At 47.2% G+C, this 21,854-nt stretch overlaps 2 protein-coding genes across 2 annotated transcripts; one reads left to right on the forward strand and one right to left on the reverse strand.

The window, feature by feature from the left end:
* Nucleotides 1-298: 298 nt before the first annotated feature.
* dlgap3 (discs, large homolog-associated protein 3) lies at nt 299-10,861 on the forward strand (the record flags this gene model as incomplete). The annotated part of the gene is made up of 11 exons (XM_083680201.1): nt 299-1,507; nt 4,598-4,827; nt 4,918-5,020; nt 5,107-5,323; nt 7,059-7,612; nt 7,843-7,937; nt 8,313-8,532; nt 8,826-9,126; nt 9,281-9,372; nt 9,582-9,728; nt 10,547-10,861. The coding sequence occupies exons 1-11, from the start codon at nt 359-361 to the stop codon at nt 10,859-10,861; spliced, it is 3,423 nt and encodes a 1,140-aa protein (XP_083536327.1). The 5' UTR covers nt 299-358.
* Nucleotides 10,862-17,611: 6,750 nt separating this feature from the next.
* LOC310812345 (tissue alpha-L-fucosidase-like) lies at nt 17,612-21,336 on the reverse strand. The gene is made up of 8 exons (XM_083680861.1): nt 20,841-21,336; nt 20,513-20,647; nt 20,247-20,384; nt 19,919-20,024; nt 19,473-19,673; nt 19,042-19,232; nt 18,617-18,716; nt 17,612-18,343 (listed from the first exon to the last, which is right to left on the reverse strand). The coding sequence occupies exons 1-8, from the start codon at nt 21,179-21,181 to the stop codon at nt 18,212-18,214; spliced, it is 1,344 nt and encodes a 447-aa protein (XP_083536987.1). The 5' UTR covers nt 21,182-21,336; the 3' UTR covers nt 17,612-18,211.
* Between the last annotated feature and the right edge of the window lie 518 nt (nt 21,337-21,854).

Consider the following 21,854-nt stretch of genomic DNA (forward strand, 5'->3'; position numbering starts at 1 on the left):
ATGGATCGCAACCTTTGAAATTAATGAAAAGAAGATTGTTGTCTCTGCCTGGTTGTTATTACAGCTGCTGGGATGAATTCTTACTTCACATTGTTTGTCTTGCGGAAAAAAAATGAAGGAGAAAATCTATAAAAATGCTAATGAGAAAAAGCATTGTGTTAAACATTTCGCTGACTTAAATTTGATCTGGTTGTTTAATTCCCTCTCTCTCTCTCTCTCTCTCTCTCTCTCTCTGTCTTTCTCTCCCTCTCTCCCCCTCTCTTTTTTCTTGTCTCCCCTGCTAGGTGAGTCCGGCGCAGCCCTGTCGCGCCCACAGCGCCCCCTGTCGGCCCGGGCGGCCCACCATGTCCCGGCGCCTATGAAGGGCTACCATGTCAGCCGCAGCTTGTCCCAGCATTCCTCTGGAGGAGGGGGACCCTGCCACTGCATGCCTGAGGACCTTGAGCCCCCCCCTGGGAGAGACTACCACCCTCACCCCCACCTCTCTGAACACTACCAGGGCCACAATGATGGGGTCCACCCCTACTACCCCCCTGGGGGTCCCCCTGAGCCCTTAGCTCTGGAGAGGCACTCCCACGTCCACTCCGGAGGGGGCACCTTCCCCCGCTCGCACCCCATCCAGCACCCATCCCAGCAGGCATACGACTCCTGCGAGGAATGCTTGTCCTCAGCCGGTCATGGAGGCAAAATGCACCGGATCCCTCCCAACCTGCTGGATCAGTTTGAGAAGCAGCTGCCCTTCCACCCAGACGGCTTCCACACACTGCAGTACCAGCGGACGGCCAGTGGGGGCGAGCAGCGCAGCGAGAGCCCATCACGTATACGCCACCTGGTGCACTCTGTTCAGCGGCTCTTTGCCAAATCCCATTCGCTGGAGGCCCCTTCAAAACGCGAATACAATGGCACGCGCGGCGGAGGGGGGGATTACAGGAGCGAAAGAGGGGGAGGGGGCCACAGGAGCGGGGGTGAGGAAGGAGGGGGGCATTACTCAGGCCACCAGTCTCGCTCTGCGAGACGCAGCAAGTCTCGCGAGCGCAGCAAGAGCGGGGACTCGCGCCACGAGTCTGGCAGGCGCCATCGGAGTCGGACGGCCGGGTGGTGGAGCTCTGACGACAACCTGGACAGTGACAGCAGCTTCCTGGTGACCGGGGGACCAGGGATGGGAGCAGGGAGAGGGAGAAGAGGGTACCCTTCTGGGCATGAGAGTCTGGACGCAGCCATCAAAGAGCTGACCCTCAAGAAGCCCAAGGGAGGAGGACAAGGAACTATACCAGGGCCAGGGCCAGGGCCAGGGCCAGGCCCGGGGGAGTGCATGGCCTGTACCACTATGGCTCTGGCAGGGGGGGAGGGCGGGCACCACGGGCACTCCCTCAAGAGGAGTACGTGGTCGGCTATGACGGTGAGCCAGGCCAGGGAGGTGTACCCGTCTGCCAGGGGAGGGGGGTACGATAAAGCCCTGGTGCCCCTGGAGAGCAAGCTGAAGGAGAGGACCTTTCACTACCTGCAGGTGGGTGACGAGAATGTGTGTGTGTGTGTGTGTGTGTGTGTGTGTGTGTGTGTATGTGTGTGTGTCTGTGAATGTGAGAGAAAGACAGAGGAATAGAGTGACTCAATGACTTGCAGAAGAACAGCTGAGTGGATTTGGCAGGAAGTAGTACAGACTGACTGCCTGCTCCTCTGGGAGAGAAACAGCCCACATCATTACTGCTGATATGAGCTGAGCTGATCTGATGATGACTGACACACAGAGGTTATCAACTTCTCTCTCGCTGTCTCGCTGTCTCTCTCTCTCTCTCTCTCTCTCTCTCTCTCTCTCTCTCTCTCTGATTCGTTGTCCCTGTTTCTCTTCACTTAAACGTTAGAGGGTTGTTTCAATGTTTTCATGCTATGCTTCACCATACATACACACACACATACTATACACACACACACACACACACACACACACACACACACACACACACACACACACACACATACATCCCACTGCCGGACTGCCATTAAAGACAGTGTCACTACAGTAACAGGTACTTTTTCAGCTTCAGCTTCAGCATCAGTCAGATACAGCTGGGGTCTAGTGACTCTGACTCCATCCACTACTGTGTGTATCACCCATACTGAACTCCCCTTCACCTCCCTTCCGTCACATCTCCAGTTACCTGGGGGCACTGCCTCTTCTAAGGGACACTTTTAGAAAGTGCACCAGGCTGGCATCTGCTGTAGTCAGCGTGTTTGATCCTTGGGGGCTCCCTGGAGGCACGCTGGGAGACATCAAACAGTCTGCCAGATACAACCACTACCACTCACACTCATCAGACCATAAACTTAACCCAATACCTTGTTTTAAGCATCACTTTGTGATACAAAATGTCGACAAAGTGAAGCCCAGATGAAATTTGAGCAAGGGCGGCATAAGGTACTTAGTGGGATTCTGTTACTGGTATACATTATACATTCAATAACTGTTATTAGGGCTTATTTTGGTCTCATATAGGTGTCTTTGTCAGTGATTCTATAACAAATAAGTACATCAAAGAAACAGCTACCGTAGAGTTCAACTGAATAGTTCAACCCCGCTTGGAGGAAAATGGGATTTCAGACAAAGGATTTGGACTAAAATGACCAACAGTGCTAAACGGATTAGGTTTTGAGTGAAATTCATTGATTTGTATTGTCTAGACTGGTCAAAGACAGAGGAAGAAAGGGAGATTATCCACTTTCATGCGGTGACCCCATAGGAGCCTACTCTACCTGCTCTCCCTCCTTCTGCCTCCCTCTCTGTCTAAGCCATATCTGTGTTGGACGATAAGGAGACAAGGACAGATATGGATATAAATGAACACAGAGAGAGAGAGAGAGAGAGGGAGGAGAGAGAAATTGAAAGAGACAGAGACAGAGAGACTGGCAGAGAAAGATACTGAGAGAAAGAGAGAGAAAGAGATAGAGAAACAGTAAGATAGGCCGGAGGATAGACTGCTATCCAGAGAGATAGAGGTAGGCTAGACGGGATTAGAGAGATTAGGCTGAATCAGCTGTTTTTAGTGGTGACCTTTCAAAGCACACCCAGCCAGACAGTCCCCTGTGTGTGTAGGATAGAAGCAGAAAGAGAGATGGGGAGATAATGGAATATAGGGGGTCTCTCAGATCACTATAGGGGGTCTCTGAGCTCAATATAGGGGGTCTCTGAGCTCAATATAGGGGGTCTCTCAGCTCAAGCTTCTGCTGTCACTCCTTGAGTATTAGCTGTTAAAGTCGCATCATGTGGGTGGAGTCGTAGGGCAGTAGGTGACACATACACACACACACACACACACACACACACACACACACACACACACACACACAGGTCAGAGTGACCCTTGAGTATGATGAGATATGGGGTAGAATGATGTTTGTCATCCTCCCTTGACTGACGACCCTGCAGTACTTCGGTCTGAGACATACAGTACAGCACACAACCTGCAGTTTTATTGTGGTCTATCAATCTTTCTATTGGTCTCTGTCTCTCTGTCTTTCTCTCTGTCTGTCACTCTGTCTGTGACTCTGTCTGTCTGTCTGTGTGTGTGTCTCTCTGTCTCTCTGTCTGTCGGGCTGGCCATCTTTATGTCTGTCTTTAAGGCTGTCTCTGTCTGTCCATCCATCCGTCTGTCTGTCTGTCCTGATCGTCTGTATGTCTGTCTGTATGTCTGCCTGTCTGTCTGTCTGTCTGCCTGTCTGTCTGTCTGTCTGTCTGTCTGTCTGTCTGTCTGTCTGTCTGTCTGTATGCTTCATGCTCATGTTTTCCTCCTCTCTCTGGTAGTGTTTCTCTAGCTGTCAGAGTTTCTCTCTTTCTGTAAGTCTCTATGTCTACTTCTATCTCTCTCTCAAAATTCTCACAAACATGTGCAGCATGAACGTGTGGAGTGCCTGTATGAACATGTCCATGTGCGCATGTGTGAGTGTGTTTGTGTGTGTGTGTGTCCTCTTGTGTGTATGTGTGCACATATGTAGTATGTGTCAGTATACAGTATGCTGTACAAGTGTATGTGTGCCTCTATATGTGTGTGCATGTGTTAACTGTGTGACTGATCGTTAACTCTCTATTTGAACAGTGATATTAACATTGAGTGTTAAGTACCCTAACCCTCCCATTTAAGTGACTTTATTTGCATTGATGAGAAGCTTAACTGGCCGTAAGCACAGCTGAACTGGCCCTGAGCACTGGCCCTAGGATCAGCTTAAGCTTCCTTAACTATTAGAGGGAACAAAGCAGTCTTTAGACAACGTCACCCTACTCCCTTGACTGAGATGAGAAGGGAAATACAATCTTAGGTCATTAATCTCTAATTCAATTGTAGAGAAACCTGGATTGTCTCCAATACTTGCAGATCTATAGTAATTATAGTAAGTAACTCTCACCTTTTAGATATTATCTTCAGTCCCATCATGATGTGTGGCTCAAACCTGGTTATTGCTCTCTTGTTCGTGTGTGTGTGTGTGTGTGTGTGTGTGTGTGTGTGTGCGTGCGTGCGCGTGTGTGTGCGTGTGCGTGCGTGCGTGCGTGCGTGTGTGTGTGTGTGTGTGTGTGTATGTGTGTGTGTGTGTGTGTGTATGTCAGGTCCCATCAGATGAGTGGGGAGCAGGTTACCCCGGTGGGGGGGTGTCAGACAGTGGGGGGGAGATCCCGTGCAGGCGCATGCGGAGCGGCAGCTACATTAAGGCCATGGGGGATGATGACAGCGCTGACTCAGACGCCAGTCCCAAAGCCTCGCCCAAGACCACCATCATCGCCCAGAGAGAGGCCTTCAGACGCTCAGTCAGCATGGACCAGCGATCATCCACCACTAAGTAAGAGTGTGTGTGTGTGTGTGTGTGTGTGTGTGTGTGTGTGTGTGTGTGTGTGTGTGTGTTTAGCTGATGAGTGTGTTTGTTTTACAGGTACTCCTGTAAGCAGTGTACAGATTCCTACCCTAACAGCAGAACTACACCCAAGGGCCACGCCCGCTCTCGAAGCTACACACGTTCTCTGACCAGTGCACAGGTAAGAACCCCTCCTGCAGTGTGTGTGTGTGTGTGTGTGTGTGTGTGTGTGTGTGTGTGATAACCCCCTGTTTCTTTTTCTGCCAGCTGGGTGACACTCTGAACCGGCAGTTCGAGGCGGTGTGCGAGACCATGTTCGGAGAGATGGAATCTCAGGCAGTAGAAGCTCTGGACCTGCCCGGATGCTTCCGGACTCGTAGCCATAGTTACGTCCGCGCCATCCAGGCTGGCTGTTCCCAAGACGACGACTGCCTGTCTGTCTTCTCCATGTCCGGCCCCCAGGGCAGCATCAAAGGCGGGGCCGGTGAGTCGTACAGGAGATAACCGCATAGTGGATGGCTTTCATCTCAAAATGACCCACGTGTCTTTTCCAGATATCCATGGAACAGTCGGAAACACATCCCTCCTTCTCCTCCTCCTCGGCCGTCACAGATCCACGTACGAGGGGGTTGGATTGGTGGAAGCAGGAGTAGGAGGGAAACTGGAGAAAGCTTATGTTAGGAAACAGTAGCCCCCTCGTGTAACACAAGCTTGTGTCAAACAGTGCCGCAGGCAGCATCATAGCTCTGTGTGTGTGCCACGGTACACAAATGAGATAGACCACAAGTACCCGATGAGTTTCACCAGAAGCCAATTAATGGTTATGACTTTTCTCTCGCTCATAGCCATTCTAGCTCCAGTGTTTATGGCCCTCTCTGTATCTCTTCTCTCCATATCTCCCTCCCCTGTGTAATCTCTCTCTCCTCTGTCTCAGTAACGGTGACTGTAATGTTTATGATTATGATCATAGCTCACTGTCTCCTGCTGGTCTTCTCCCTCGCTTTCCTGTACTTTCCTTCTCCGATTGCTTTCTCTCTTGCTGCGCTCTCTCTCTCTCTCTCTCTCTCTCTCTCTCTCTCTCTCTCTCTCTCTCTCTCTCTCTCTCTCATCCGCACTCTTTCCTTCCCTCTTCGTGTGTGTGTGTGTGTGTGTGCGTGTGCGTGTGCGTGTGCGTGTGCGTGTGCGTGTGCGTGTGTGAGGTTGGAGAATCTCTCCAGTGCTATCCTTAGTGCTTAACAGGACTCTTATTTCCTGGCTTAGACCTGCAAATCCCCGAGAGATTTATTAAAGCCTCTCAAGTGTCATATATAACACACACACACACACACACACACACACACACACACACACACACACACTCCCTCCCTCTCACAAGACCTCAAGCTGATAGCTTCTCTTTTTGGGTGAGGCTCATCACTTCTTTCAGAGACAAGCAGGTCGGAAATGAAGAGACTAGAAGAGCACACCATTTAAAAATGTGCTGCCTTATTTAAGGAGCAAAAGGAAAGGATCTCTCTCTCTCTCTCTCTCTCTCTCAATCTCTTCTTATTCTCTTTCTGTGTGTGTGTGTGTGTGTGTGTGTGTGTGTGTGTGTGTGTGTGTGTGTGTGTGTGTGTGTGCACGCGTGCGTGCGCAGCAAGACAATCATGGCTGTATCCATTGCAGAGGATCCTGTGTGCTCATGGCTCCTCATTTCAATATTCCTGTCAGGAAATTGCTTTATTTCATCAACTAAAAAGAGTTTTGACAGTTTATATATATACTGAATATGTATCCCTTCTTTATCCCTTCTTTCTCTCTCTCTCTCTCTCTTTCTGTCTCTGTCTCTCTCTATCTCACTGAAATCCTCAGCTCTCACAAAGTGTATCTTATACCACATGTCCTCTGTTCCTAAAATGGAGGGTTAAAGTTGGTGATAGATGGTCAATCTCTCTCCTTCTCTACAGTATATTGTATCTCTCTATCACACCCACCCTCTCTCTATTTGTCTATTCTCCTCCCTTCCTCTCATTCTCTATCCCCCTCATCCCTTCTCTCCCCATCCTTCCTCCTCTCTCTTTCTTTCTTCCCCTTATCTCTCTATCCAGTCTAATCCTACTGTAAGGCTCCTCCTTTGTGATTTCATATGACTTTTGTCAATATATTGAAGTGTGCCAATTCTCTCTCTCCCTCCCCCATTGTATCCCCCTCCCTCCCTCCCTCCCTCCCTCTCTATCTAGTCTTTCCCTACCGTAAGGGCGGCCCTCCCCCTCTCCCTCCCCGCATGTCCAAGCCTGTGATCTCTGTCCGGACCCAGAGCAGCACAGAGTCCACCCAGGACGCTTACTTCCAGAACACCGGCCAGCCCGTCCTCGGACGCCCCAAGCAGCACAGCAACTCCGTGGACCTGGGCGGCTCCGAGGGTCCCTCCGGTCGGACCTCCAGGGGAGGGTACTACACAGGCACAGGCCCTGCCCGATCCCGCCAGCACAGCAACTCAGCTGAGAGCCTGGATGGGGCCAGGGTGTCCCGGGAGCTGGTGACCTACGGAGGTGGAGGGGGCCCAGTGTCGGTACGGCCCAAACATAGCAGCTCAGCAGACAGCCTTCTGGAGGGGCCTACCAGGGGAGGGAGGGAGAGGGATGGGAGGGCTGGGGGGAGTCTAGGGAAGTCTGCCTCCCTGCCCCAGAACAGTATGGTCCTGAGTAAGATGGGGGGAGGAGGAGGAGGAGGACAGGAGGAGCACACACAGGAGGGACGTGGGCGGAAGTGGAGGCCTTCTATTGCTGTACAGGTGAGGGTGTGGGAGTGGGGCTTGGGATCATCCCATTTTAAATAATTCTGGATTATACTAAAATATAATATTCCAATATGTGAGCAGATATGAAGAATACATATGAAGATACATGTTCTTGTATTTTCTGTCAAAATCTCAACTTTTTTTATTACAGTGCACAGTGTGTATAGACAATACCGTCTGTCTTTCTGTCCTAAACCTGACCTTTGACCCTGTTTGTTTGACAGGTGGACAGTTCAGAGACTCTGTCGGACTCGGATGTGGAGGGCAAGGCTCTGAGAGAGGTCCACTCTATAGGGGTCCAGGTAGAGGAGGATAAAAGGTACCAGAATGGAGCCACTCCACCTCTCTGTGTTTTTTCCTCTGATACTGTGAGGAGATGACTGTAACCATGACTACTGTCGGTGTGTATTTCACACGTGACGCAACCCTGGTCCTAATTAAACCCTCCATCACCGAGGGGAAGGGTGAGAGTGTGAGACAGACAGGAAGAGAGATATGAAGAGAAGAGGAAGTCTGAGTCACAGGCATACCTCAGTCAGTCTGGGATAGAGAGAGAGAGAGAGAGAGAGAGAGAACAAAGACCAAAGACCTTCCACTGATGTTACGGGAGAAAATGTTTCCAGTTTCCTTATAGTATTTCAACCAATGAGATCATGAACTGGCTAACCCTAACCCTACCCTACCCCCCCCCCAGGCGGGCTCGTTTCAAGCGTTCCAACAGTGTGACAGCGAGCGTCCAGGCTGATCTGGACCCCGAGGGCTTCCCGGGGCTCACCATCGCCGTGCCAACCCAGGACAAGAGCCTCCAGTTTGGCTGCTCCTTCCAGAGACACTCCTCAGAGCCCGAGTCAGCCGGGCAGTACTCCGAGTACCAACGCACAGTCCACACCCAGGGCCAATGGGCCTACAGAGAGGTGGGCTCTCTGTTCATTAGTAATGAACATGAACTGTGATACCTCTGTACCTCTCAGTGTTATTTGGTTTGTTATGTGTTGTTATGTGTTGTTATGTGTTGTCTTATGTCCATATTTCTCTGATGTCCTTGGGTGTCAGGAGAGGCACTTGATGTGAAACATATCATGGTTGTTACCTTTTTTTCTTTTTGATGATTATGTTCACTGCTTTTAGTGTGCATGTAAAGCGCTTTGTCACTTTGTTTTAAAAAAAGTACTATACAAATAAAGTTCATTATTATTATTATTATTAGGACTACATCCAGGAAGGCTACTCCACCGAGCCCTGCCTAGCTGACCCCCGGCCCCATCAACACCCCCACCTGCCCCCACGCGCCCACTCCCCCCTACCCCTCACCTCGGAGCGGGGCTGGGGAGGCGCAGTGACCCCCTCCTTGGAGGGACCCCGGAGCCTGCCGGACTCTGGCCGCGCCTCACCTTGCCTGCGCGACGGAGAGTTCTTCCTCAGGCTCCTTCAGACCGAGGTGGAGAGGATGGAGGGATGGTGCCAGAACATGGAGAGGGAGGCGGAGGAGAACGAGCTGCCGGAAGAAAGTGAGTTTGGAGGGTAGAAGGAAGGAGAAGGAGAGCCCGTTAAACATGGAAACATCCGCATACTCTACCTCTATATTTGGAGCTGAAAAAAACACACAGCCTTTTTATTCCCACTTTCTGCGTACTGACCTGTCTGTTTCCTGTTCCTTCTCAGTTCTGGAGCTGATCCGTAATGCGGTGGGCAGCGCCCAGATGCTCATGTCTCAGAAGGTCCAGCAGTTCTTCCGCCTGTGCCAGCAAAGTGTGGTGAGTGTGTGTGTGTGTGTGTGTGTGTGTGTGTGTGTGTGTGTGTGTGTGTGTGTGTGTGTGTGTCTTTATCTGGTCATTCCTCATTAGCTCATAGCCATATGGACCGTTGGGGCTAACTGGCTGATAATTACTCACCTCCTCTTCACCTCTCCTTTTCATCCCACCCCTCCTCTCCTTCTTTCTCTCCCCTCCCCCCCATCCTCCAGGACCCGTCGGCATACCCCCAGCCCAGCTCTCAGGATCTGGCTGGCTTCTGGGACCTGCTCCAGCTCAACATGGAGGACGTCAGGGTCAAGTTCCAGGACCTCCAGAGGCTCAAGGACTCTGCCTGGAGGCTCCTGCCTGACAAGAAGGTGAGCGGGACTGGGATCTGCTCTGCCCTTCGCCCCCCTCATCCCTACCCGAGAGCCAAGATGGCGGTGTGTAGGAGAGTAGCACAGATGGTGCTGCCGTGCCAGCCTGCACTCACTTTGAAACTGCAGAACTGCAAAAGGAACTAAACTGACTGACTTCTGAGCCAAAATGACGGAGTGCTGTAAAGCTTTATTTATACAAAATATGTCAACAAACACTTTTATGTAAAGTAACTTACAGTTTAAATACTGTACAGTGTTATGTGTAGTCTACCTTTGCAAATAGCCTGCTCCAACCAATTGAGACATTTTAGCCACATGACATACGTATATGTATGAAAAGCGAATAGTGATTATTGTTTCATAATAACTATCATCTGAAGTATCATCTGACAATCATTAACAAAACTTACACGTTTCTCTTTTCTTCCTTCTCTCTACTGTCTTTTATCCCTCTCCTGGTCTCCTTCCACATATCAATCCATGTTGGTATTATTTTTGTTGGACTGAACATGATCCTATTGTGTTGATGTCTCTGTTTTGTTGTGTATCTCATATTTGCTTGAACATGGCTCTGCCTGCACATGACTCAAACCCATCCTACCCTCTTACTGTTTCTACGCCACTGCACTCATCCTTTTCCCCTTCCCCTCATTCTTTCCTTTATCCCATGCACTTCCACACTATCCTCACTCTACATCTCCACCATTCCTCAATTCCTCCACTCCACCTCTCCATCCCTCTACTCCACCTCTCCATCCCTCTACTCCACCTCCCCATCCCTCTATACCCATCCCATCTCCCCCTAACCCCCATAGGAGGACAAGAAGCTTCCTCCTCCGTTACCAAAGAAGCCAGCAGGGGGCGTGAGCGGCAACCTCCGTGCCGACAGTGTGGTGGACGGAGGAGGTGGAGGTGTGGTTGGTGGAGGGGTGCTGGTGGTGCCTCGTGGGGTTGGGGGACGCACCCTGCCTGTGAGGGAGAAGTCTCTGGACCTGGGCGATCGCCAGAGGACGGAGGCCCGGCGGAGGCTGCTGCAGACCAAACGAGCCGCCTCGTTCAGACAGAACTCGGCCACGGAGAGCGCCGACAGCATCGAGATCTACATCCCCGAGGCCCAGACCCGACTCTGAACACCACGCCACCCCCCCCCCCCCCCCCCCACCCCCCACCCCCCACAAGACTGACACCCCTCTCCTTATCAACCCCTTAGAATGATCCTCTACTGGCCTCCTCAAGTCACCCGTATCAGTCATACACGCCCCAGCTCTCAGCCGCCTTGCTATTGCTAAGCTCACCCCCATTCCACTCACAGGGAAAGCAGGGCAACAGGGGCCATTTTGTTCGTCACTTTGATTCACCAACAGACTAACAGAGAAACATTGAGCCAAAACAGGGTTGCAGATAGTAACTCCACTCCACTTCACTGTCTCACCACTTTCAAATCAAATTGACAGAGGATTTTCTTTTCATTTCGGCTGAGAAAGCTAAGAAGTGAGAGAAGGGCAGCTCTTCTCTGGTGTAATCACGCAGTAGTAGCATGTCTGTGCCTATCTCCCCACCTAGCGCTCCTCCTTTACAGGAAATAAGGGCTTCACCTGAACAAACCTCACCTACTCCTGTGAGGAGAGAACAGGTTCAAAATGGATTCCCAATGTCCCCCCCCCCCCCCCCCCCCCCAAAGCTCAGTCATATGCTCAATTCAATTTACCCAGATTCAACACGGATTGCTAACATCCACTGAAGGCAATTCATGATCGAGTTTCTACCATCATTGCCCAAACCCATCCAAGGGATCAGTGATTGCCTCAATAAAAACCATCCTCTGCCACGGTCAATGTTCGCTCAGCTATGGATGCCTCCATTTCCCCTCACCCATCGAAGGATACGTTCTCTCCTAGATGTCTTTCCTCTTGGCACGGGCATCTATCTATCTACAGTGCTGAGCAACAGACTGTTTGAAGGAGTGTGTGTGTTGTTGTACATAGTGTGCACGCTCGTGTTTGCTAGGGGGAGCTTTGTAGTTGGAGCAGCGCAGACTTGACAGCCAGAGAGCATCACAAACAAAACCTGAAGCTGTTTGCTTTTTATACATTATTTTTGAAGTGTAAGTGTTTTTTGTTTGGTGTGTGTGTGTGTGTGTGTGTGTGTGTGTGTGTGTGTGTGTGTGTGTGTGTGTATGTGTGTGTGTGTAGGAGGCGTTGGGGGGGATGGGGTGGGGGGGGGGGGGGGGTGAGTTTAGTGGAGTGAGACTTTACAGATGCAGATGGGGCCCCTCTTCACCGTGAGACAATGGCACACCTGTGTGGTCAAACTGGGAAATTCACCATCAGAATTCAGGCCTCTTCAGCGGAGACTGTGTGGCAAGAGTGAATTGGCCCTCGCAGTAGCCATGAAATGAGATTCAGACTGTATTTCTGTTTTGCACACATGACTCTCCAACCTTAAACACTCTAAGACTCTTGAGTCTTCTCATTGTTTTCTGAACGAGTGGAGGTCTTTCACCTGACTGTTTGGCCGCGATGCTCAAATCAACAGATCACTGAATGGATCGCCAGGTGGATCCCCACACGGATCACCAAACAGAGGGCCAATAGAGTGTCTTGAAGTCAGAGAGCTGCCAACGTCTCCCAGAGGATCCACCTGCTTCCTCCTGGCTCCTTCACTCCCCAAGCCCATGGTTTACTTCAGAGGTGCGAAGGACAATCCCCCAATTTCACACTCCACCGACTGAGAGAAGGATGATCCTTCACTAAAGAAGACCAAACAAACGGCTTGTTCTCTGTTGGGCTTCTCTCCTCTCCTATCTCCTGGCCAAGCCTGGTTGTCTGTAGCCTAGACAGTGAAATCCACTTGAGTTGAGCTCTAATCCTCCTCCAAGGAATCGGTTAGCAGAAAACCACATTCATTTCATTTTTCTCTCTGCAACTAGGTGTAGAGACACAGAGATGACAAGCCAATGCTGTATGTGGTTTGAATCAAGATCACATGGTGTATTTGTAGTAACAACATCATTATTGATGAGTTGGTTGCCCTAGATACTAGGGCCAACACATTAGGGCCGAGAAAATAGATGTGTTTTGCTAGTTGCCCATGGTATACAATATGATTGAGACCTGTGTTTCTCTGAACACACTGTAGTATGGTCATCATAAGGCTCCTAGTACTTCTGTGGATTTGAAAACCATTTAAATCTAGACTGTATTATCTCCCTGTGTATGTGTGTGTGTGTGTGTGTGTGTGTGTGTGTGTGTGTGTGTGTGTGTGTGTGTGCGTGCGTGCGTGCGTGCATGTGTGCGCACTCTCCTGAGGATGACATTTGTTATTACAAAGGGCCGTGTTTGCAGTGTGTGCTAGGGGACTTGTGTTAAAGCCTAATATATACAGTAGCGAAGTCCAATCTTCAATTTTGAAAAGAGACCGAGACGATTCTCTTGGCATGACCTGGCTTTTTTTTTTTTTTAATATCTGAAATGGAATGAGCTGAAATTTGAATATTTTAATGGGAGATGTATATTTTATAATGTTATGTACATTTCTAGATTAGTAGAGACAACGAGTACAGAATATATGTAAAAAGGCATATAACAGGTGTGAAATACAGTATTATATTATATAGCATTGTGTGATATTACAGCTATGTGTCATATCCGGACTCATAAGAAAGATGTGTTCAAGTGTTATGAATATGTGAGACTGGTCTAGTTCACAGGGTATAACTAGCAAGGTTCATTTCCCCCCCCCCCCCCCCCCCCTTTTAGAAACAGATCCATGTGCCTAACCAGCTATGTGTGGGGGTTTATACACAATTCTATACGAATATGTAGAACAATCTGGAGATTATGATAATTTATACTAAAAAAAAAAAAAAACTAAAAAAAAAAAAAGTATTTTATTGTATCGAAGTAGAATCCTCTTTATACAGGAATTACTCTTTATCTCACACACACATATACATACACACACTCACACACTTTACTGTAGGTTGGCTGGGTCAGGCGGAGGCCTAGATCTTTCCTTTGGATGTTATTGTAATCCTGCATGCTTTTTCTGACGCCCCCATAAAGGATGAACTAATTCAGGACACTATCATCTATCAAACCACACAGTGAAATCCTAAGCAGACACAAATATCTCTCTGGGCTTTTTCCTTTTTATGAAAAGCCATTATTAATTTAATTTGTTGTCTCGTTATCTGCTTTGACGCAACCCTCTTGAAACAAGCACAAAGAACTGCTCCTGTTTCCACTGTGAAGGACTCTCTAGTCTACCCTCCCTCAGTATTGCCCATCCCTACACATGGACACGCCTTACATCGTAGGGACTCAACAAGAAGTTTGGTTTGGTGTCCACCCGCAGTAGCATGAACTACTTTTCCTTGCCAGACACACTACTGCCTCGATACGTTCCCCTTTCCTTGTCTCTTACTCTCTGGGGACTTTAATGGGAGGTAGCAAAACCCAAATGAATTGTGGTGTTAGCTGGCCATCTTGCCTTTAACAGGTCCATTGTAAACACTTTTTTGCTGTGTGCATTTGCCATAGACAGTGTGGACTGTATTTGATCTGCTGGTTCTCCCTTTGCCCAGGCAGGCTGAGCAGGAGCTCAGAGACTCTCTGTAATGATTGCACCTGGGTCATGCATCCAGGTGTCAAGCCAACTCAGTCCAACACTCAGAGACACTCTGGGACGATAGCCAACTCTGGACACAAAGGTCAGTTTCACCTCCTTCAAAGGTGCAAAAATCAACATAGAGAGCCTGACGGATGATCAGGCGATCCAACTCTGCGTACCTCAATTTCTAGCAGTATCTCAAACCCTGACCCAGGAATCTGAAACATTTCTTCAGTGGTTCTTCACAAAACACAACAGTGGACCCTAGACACAACGACAGACCTTTTCAATGGAGTGCCATATTCACACTCTCCCAATGAGCAGAGAGAGTTGTGGTGGCCATGGTCTAGCATAACACTCTAGAAGTGAAAGGCAAGAGGAAGTACTTAATAGTAGCCAATGTATATGTACTGTATCTCTCCGTCACTCAATTGCACCGGAGCAAGTGGGAGGCAATTGTGTCCTAGTAGCAAAGGTGTGTGTGTGTGTGTGTGTGTGTGTGTGTGTGTGTGTGTGTGTGTGTGTGTGTGTGTGTGTGTGTGTGTGTGTGTGTGAGAGTGTGTGTGAGTGAGAGAGAGAGAGAGAGAGACAGAGAGAGAGAGAGAGAGAGAGTCTGTGTGTGTGTGTGTGAATGTGTGTGAGAGAGAGAGAGAGAGAGTCTGTGTGTGTGTGTGTGTGTGTGTGTGTGTGTGTGTGTGTGTGTGTGTGTGCGCGTGCGTAACTGCACTGTGACTTCGACCTCCTGCTCTGTAGTAAACTCCTCCACTACCTGACACACAGGGAACCACATGGGTCAGTGACAACTGAACAATTACTGTGTAATTACGAGTACCCAACCACCCTCAAGTTTACTTATATGTAAATATCTGTTGCAAATGAACTTAACTCTTATTAATATTACATGTATTGTTATTATAAATACTATTATGATTATTATTATTATGATTATTATTACGTAGTAGGATTATTATTATTACAACAATTAATATTGATTATTACTATCACTGTCATTATTATGAATAGTGTTGTCATTTCAATTATAGCTATGGGGTAACTTATTCTGTATTCAAGGGCGAGTTTGTAATGTACAGTAAAAATAACTATCAATGGAGATCAGTCTTTTATCGCTGCTACTTTAAAGGAGGAACAGGAAAGCCGGTAAGTGGTTTTTAGACGAAATCTGCCACTATCTGGTCTCTCCTCTGAAAGTTGCATGAGAGGTTTGCAGACAGATAAACAGAAAGCGGAAGGCACAACAGAGTGCTTTTTTTTGTAGAAGACCAACAAAGAGCTCTTCCATGGGATTATACAACATGCAGAGCTCTTGGGTTGCTCTCTCTTTCTGTCTCCGGGGAGAACAGGAGAGCTGGACTTCAACGGATACAGTCGTGTACTATTCTAGTGTCCACTTTACTTTCTCTCTTCATTCTCTCACTGACACCTTATTTCTGCCACCAATGGGCTGATGCAGAGAGCTTTTTTCTGTCCTTGAGCTCATTTGAGTGCTAACTCTCGTTTTACGTTCTGTTTATATGCATACACTTGCAGCTTGATACAGTGCCAAGGTATAATATATACACACAGTTCTGGAATATGTTTATCGTTTTTTTTTTTTTATTTCCTTTTGGAATCATTTGAAGGTCTTGTTTTGATCAGTAGATTGACTGGAGCATATAGCAATAGTGACGCCATAAAAAAAATAAAAAAAACATGCTGTCTATCCCACCAATAGATACACAGATGCATGGAAACACCCACCCTGATTTGGCGAGACAAAAATATGGGGGTGGAGCCTAAATATGTGCCACTGCCAACCAATGGGAATGGGTGTTGCACAGTGAAAGTGTACATCATGATTTTGTTTGTTGTGTTGTGGTTTCTATTTTGTACATATTATTTATCGACGATCAATTTGAAAAAGATGTGTCTAGATCCACATCTGCTAGCGCTGAACCTAGAGAGATGGCACACTGTGACGTGGTTTACGCAACACAGAATGTAACACTGTCAACGTTGTAAACATTTTCTAATGGCTATTATTCTTATTAATATGATTATTATAAAGCTATTTTTAGCGAATTAAATGAAAAGTGACGCGTCTTTGTGTCTTTCTTTTCGTCAATTCCCTGACTTTGACGCCATTTCAATGTAATTTAGACACTAACTTTACCCATCTCTCTCTCTCTCTCTCTCTCTACATATGTTTTCTTTCTGTTGATTTGCAATGCAAATAGAGTGCCACATGGGAGCTGCAAATGCAAGTAAACAGGGTGTAGGCCAGACAGATTGTGACAGAAAAGAGAGGAGCAACACAATGACAGAAATTGTCCTCATCTCAATCCGCTATTCCTTTGTGGAGTATACAAGTTTTTTTCTCACTTCCTGTGCTTTAGTTGGTTCACATGAAAAGGCCTTCATGGCTCACTAAAATAAACATGCGAATAAATCACTTTTAACCACTTCACTTTAAAACTAGGCCTTGGTACGTTTTATAATGCATTTCATGTGGTTTTGTTTGTATCTCTAAATTGTAAGACGTTTCACTTTTGATAACAAAAGGGGAATCTATTATAAATATGCATAGAGCTGAAAAGACATGATACAGTATGTCGGTATGACTTCAGACTGATAAAGCTGAGGAGATGTCTGTATTACTCATGACCTCTATCTCATTATTGTGCAGCCGCCGTGTACAGTGAAACAAGTGATTCATTCACGCTCATTCATGCTCAGCTCTTCCTACCTGTTGCCTGCACTTGACGTGTTTGTGAAGAAAAGGCTGATCAGTTAGATTATGTATGTGGTTAAATCTTAATTATTTTCCGTCTCATGTAACATATCACATCAAGAGGATGAGAAACCACGTGACTGTTGCGCGCTATTGCTTACTGTATGTTAGCATGGCTGCTGAAATATGATAGTTAACAGAGCTAGCATAATGGACAAGGTGGTTCGGAAAGTCGTAAAAAGATAGCTACAGGACTTTTGCAAGGAAATGTTGACAATGATGTATTGGTTGATGTGAACACTCGTATGGCAGGAGCTGGAGGCCTATAATATGTTCAGAGAGAATGTCTCAGCCACAGATTCAGAATAGAACAACAACAACAACAATTAGAGTGGTGTTTGTATTGCCCAGAGGCTGTCTGCTTCTCTAAATCCATAATTCAATGTTCAATCCAGCTGGAATGACAGTATCCTAATTGTGCTAAAATAATCATTTTAAATGCACCTCGTTTTGTGCTTTGCATTAGAAGAGCTCTCACTGGTTAATCAAAATCATTCCTTTATTTGGCGGTTTTAAAAAGCATACAAAAATAGAGTGGCATTTACTTCAATCATAATTCCCATAATACAGTACATCAATCTTTCAATCAAAGATTATTCAGCAGAGAAATTAAGTATCAACAAACAGGCTAAGAGTAACTCACAACCCTGGGGAGAGCAACAAATGTCCCTCTTCATCCAAAAGCATCCCCTGATTATAACTGAACACAACCAATCATTCAACCATAAAACCTTTTAGTCTAGAGAGCATGAACAGATTAAAACAAAAAAGAAATATTTTCTGAAATCACTGAAAAACAGAAGTAGATTTTCCCTTCATTCCTCTGGGCACTAGAGGTAAGTACAACTTGTGAAATATGAACAGTGTTGTGACTTTTGTATGATTACGGTATTCCAAAAGGGTTCTTCCATGTGTTCTACAGTGTAACCTTGTTTTGAAGGCATGTTTCAATTGTAAATAGCCATGGTGGGTGTGAATAATCTTAATTAGTTGTCATGTGACATTTGGTCCAAAATAGCTTATTTTTTCCTATAGTTAAAACTCTGTAATATAGCGGGTTTTGGTTGTAGTACCATCTGGATCACCTGACCCCGTCCAGTCTGAGGGTCCAAGCCTGGGCTGGGGTGGGGGGCAGCTCTGGCAGGAGGATGAGCAGGCCAGTAGGGTGCAGGGGGGACCATCTCAGAGGCACAGGGTTCCCCAGTAACGTAACCTGTACCAGGTCAATAGTTCAGTGGATAACACTTGATTTATTAAACCTCCGGGCCTCCAGACTGTCATACGACTGAGATAACAGAGTTATAACCACAGGGTTATAACCACTCATGTCAGTTTATGTCAAATGATGTGGCTTTGTCATGTTACATTCAGCAGAAATGCTAATATAAGCTGTTATAACATGACAACCATTGGCCCTGTTTGTGTACATCATGAATAAATAATATTGATCCCAAAATACATACACTAAATGGCCCTATGCACTTACCGTTGTGGTCTTTGCTGTTCGAGGTTCAGAGAGGCGGAAGGTGTACTGGGTGGGCTTGGTCACAAAGATAGCATAAACAGTGGAGCCTTTAGAAGTGTACCTAGAGCCAAGGGAGAGGAAGAGAGAAATTTTACAAACTGGACCACTGCTAAACTGTAGCAGATCAGAGCAACTCAACATCTGCCCCTGTTCTGATTTCCATAACAAGGCATTACAATACTCAGTAAAAGCACTTGCATCTTTCCCCTTATGGAAATCACTGATCTGACAATGTTTGGTTGAGTAAAGAAACAATAGAAACCCTGCCAACACTTCATCCAATCCAATACAGGTAATTCCTTCCAGGATGGATGCATTGTAAAGGCATTCAAACAGGGCTGAAGAAAATGACTTTTTTAAGCCTACACCACCCAACTCCCTCTCACCAGAGAGGCACGGTGCCATTCTCCGTCTGGAGCCTCCAGGGTTTGGAGGAGTAGATGGCCTCCCCGTTGACCCCCAGCCAGGCGCCCACACCCCTCAGCCTCTCCTCAAACACTGGGGGGATCATCCCATCTGAGGTGGGGCCCACGTTCAGCAGGTAGTTCCCCCCCAGAGCCACAGTGTGCACCAGGTCCTGCATGGGGGAGGAAGAGGATGATCGGTGGTGATGAAGAATGGAGGCATCCATTGTCATTTGCTTTTACATTTAGAATGACGAGGTGAGTTGTACTGATGAGGGGCCGAAACATCATGGTTTCATGAGTCTGGAGGAGTTGCTGTCTCACCTGGGTCAATGTGCCAATAGGCTGAAGAAAGATACCTCTTCTGTACTACAGACAGTAAGATAGTCAAGGTACTGAGTATGTCTCCTCACCTCTATGATATTAGGCAGGTCCAGCAGCTCAATAATCTGCATGTTCCTGCGGTAGCCCCAGGATACTGTGTCTATGGACTGACACTTCTCCCACTTGTGCTTGGGCAGCACCCCCGGAGTATACTTGTCCTTACAGTTGTAGTAGCCGCCATGTTTGCAGTAACAGCCCTGCCCCCACCTGTCATTGGTCACGATGGTGTCCTGGAAGAGGGAGAATCCCAATGACAGTCAATCACAGGCAAAACAGCATGTTGTGCACTGCTGAGGAAAGGACAGCTGGCATTTCTAGGTTGTAAAATGATGACAACTGCCTTATGGGTGTATTGTTGTACATTATTCGGTGTGATTTGGCGTAACACTTAATGACTGACTGTATTGCTGTAAAGTATATAACAATGTTACTCTATCCAAGCTGCATATCCCTACGGCAACTGGTAAGTGCTCACTTTAACAGGGCTGTCATTGTAGAGCCAGGCCAGGAACTCTGTGGAGTTCCAGTAGGTGTCTGGAGCTTCCCAATCCCCATCCGACCAGATCAGCTCGGGCTTGTACCTGGAGAGGACAGGCAAAGTCACATGCGTGCGTGCATGTGTGTGTGTGCGTGCGTCTACCTATGACCCATATTCATTTATTTTGTGGGACAGTCATGGGTTTTTGAGATATGGTTATGGCATGAACACAACAGCTCACAACATCATTTTGTTCAGTATCCATAATAATCAAATAAAATGATGCATTATTGTCTGTAGAGGGGTAATAAAGGGTGTTATTTACCTTACAACCAAGTTGTGAAGCTCGGGGAGTAACTTATGCAGCACAAAGTCCTGTGTTTTGAAGCCATTCTTTTTGTCAGCCAGATAGAGGGGGTTAAACCACTCATATAAGGAGTTATAGAGCCCATAGTGGAGTGACCTAGATGTAAAAACAAAGACATCCGCAGATACAATAAGGAACTTGGAAGCTGAAGTTCAACTTCCTATTCAACACAATCTACCATTGTACAAAGCGGTTGCTGTGTACTGTCAAGACAGTTTCTCTACCTGTTGCGCACTGCCTCTCCCAAATCCTGTACCAGGTCTCTGTGTGGTCCTGTGTCAACAGAGTTCCAGTTCCAGGAGTTCGGGGACCCCCAGTTGGTAAACCCTTCATGGTGTTTCGACGTTAGAACCACATACCTGATATGATAAATAATGAAAAAAAATAATGAATTGATTACACCTGTATCACTGAGACACTGGCGTAAGAATTTATTCACGGTAATACGCAAACAATGTATTATACATGCTACTCATGTAAGATCATAATAATTGATCATAAAATGTATTCGAGGTCGGCCTACGGCAAGAATTGATTATAAATGCAACTCACTTAGCACCGGAGGCCTCGAAAATATCGGCCCATTCGCCTGGTTTAAAGAACTGGGCATGGAACTTAGGCGCAAACTCTGGATAGCTGAACCCGGGCGGGTAGTTGGCCAACATGTAGCGCTCATATTTCGGATCTGGCGGCTGGCCCTGCCAATTCCACCAAAACCACTCGCTGCCGAACGCAGGGACCGAGAACACACCCCAGTGTACGAAAATGCCGAACTTAGATTCATCATACCAGGAAGGCAGCGGTCTAGCATCCAAGCTCTCCCAGTTTGCTGCGTATCGTGCTCCGATATCTGGAACCAATAAAGCGACCAACAGGCAAACAGAAGCAAACATGATGGGTATTGCCTTGGAAATGCACGTCTTCCTTTACTACATTCCCTGGTGCGCCTAAACTGTTTGAAACTGAGACTACAACATAAATGGAGATTTGTATAGGCCTACATGTTGTAAACTAAAGGCGAGCTGCATTAAAAGCTGATATGCTTCTTATCACATGACTACAGTCACATGACGTTGTTCCTGGTAGAAAATGCTCGACGGAGAAGCCCTTAAGCACAGATCTGTAACCAGCTCTTCCCCCGATACAAAGGGTGACTATTAGCAGTGTAAAACAATAACTGACCCTGTATCAGTTGTTAGAGTTCTTACAACCTTGAACTAGCCTACTCTTTCTTTTTGTCACCAGATGGAGCCCTACTCACAGACAAACACTAATCCGGTTTTAAACTCATGTTTGGCAAGGATGAAAGCCAAGGATGTGCAGGATGAGGGAGCGGGTGTAGGAGCATAGGAGGATGGATCAGGAGGAGTGGATCAGGGTGATGGAGAGGACACACCTTGAGATAAGGAGGGAGAAGGACAGGGCCGTTCAGCTGGAGAGAGCTGTCATAGAGGCCACATATGGAGAGAGAATGACCTCCAGAGAGAGCCAGCTAATTATTAATTTACATGAGGAAAGCATTGTGCAGCGGACAGGTACTATTTATCTGAAAATTGGTACAGAGAT

The sequence above is a fragment of the Argentina silus genome (assembly GCF_951799395.1).
Source record: "Argentina silus genome assembly, chromosome: 11".
Lineage (NCBI taxonomy): Eukaryota > Metazoa > Chordata > Actinopteri > Argentiniformes > Argentinidae > Argentina > Argentina silus.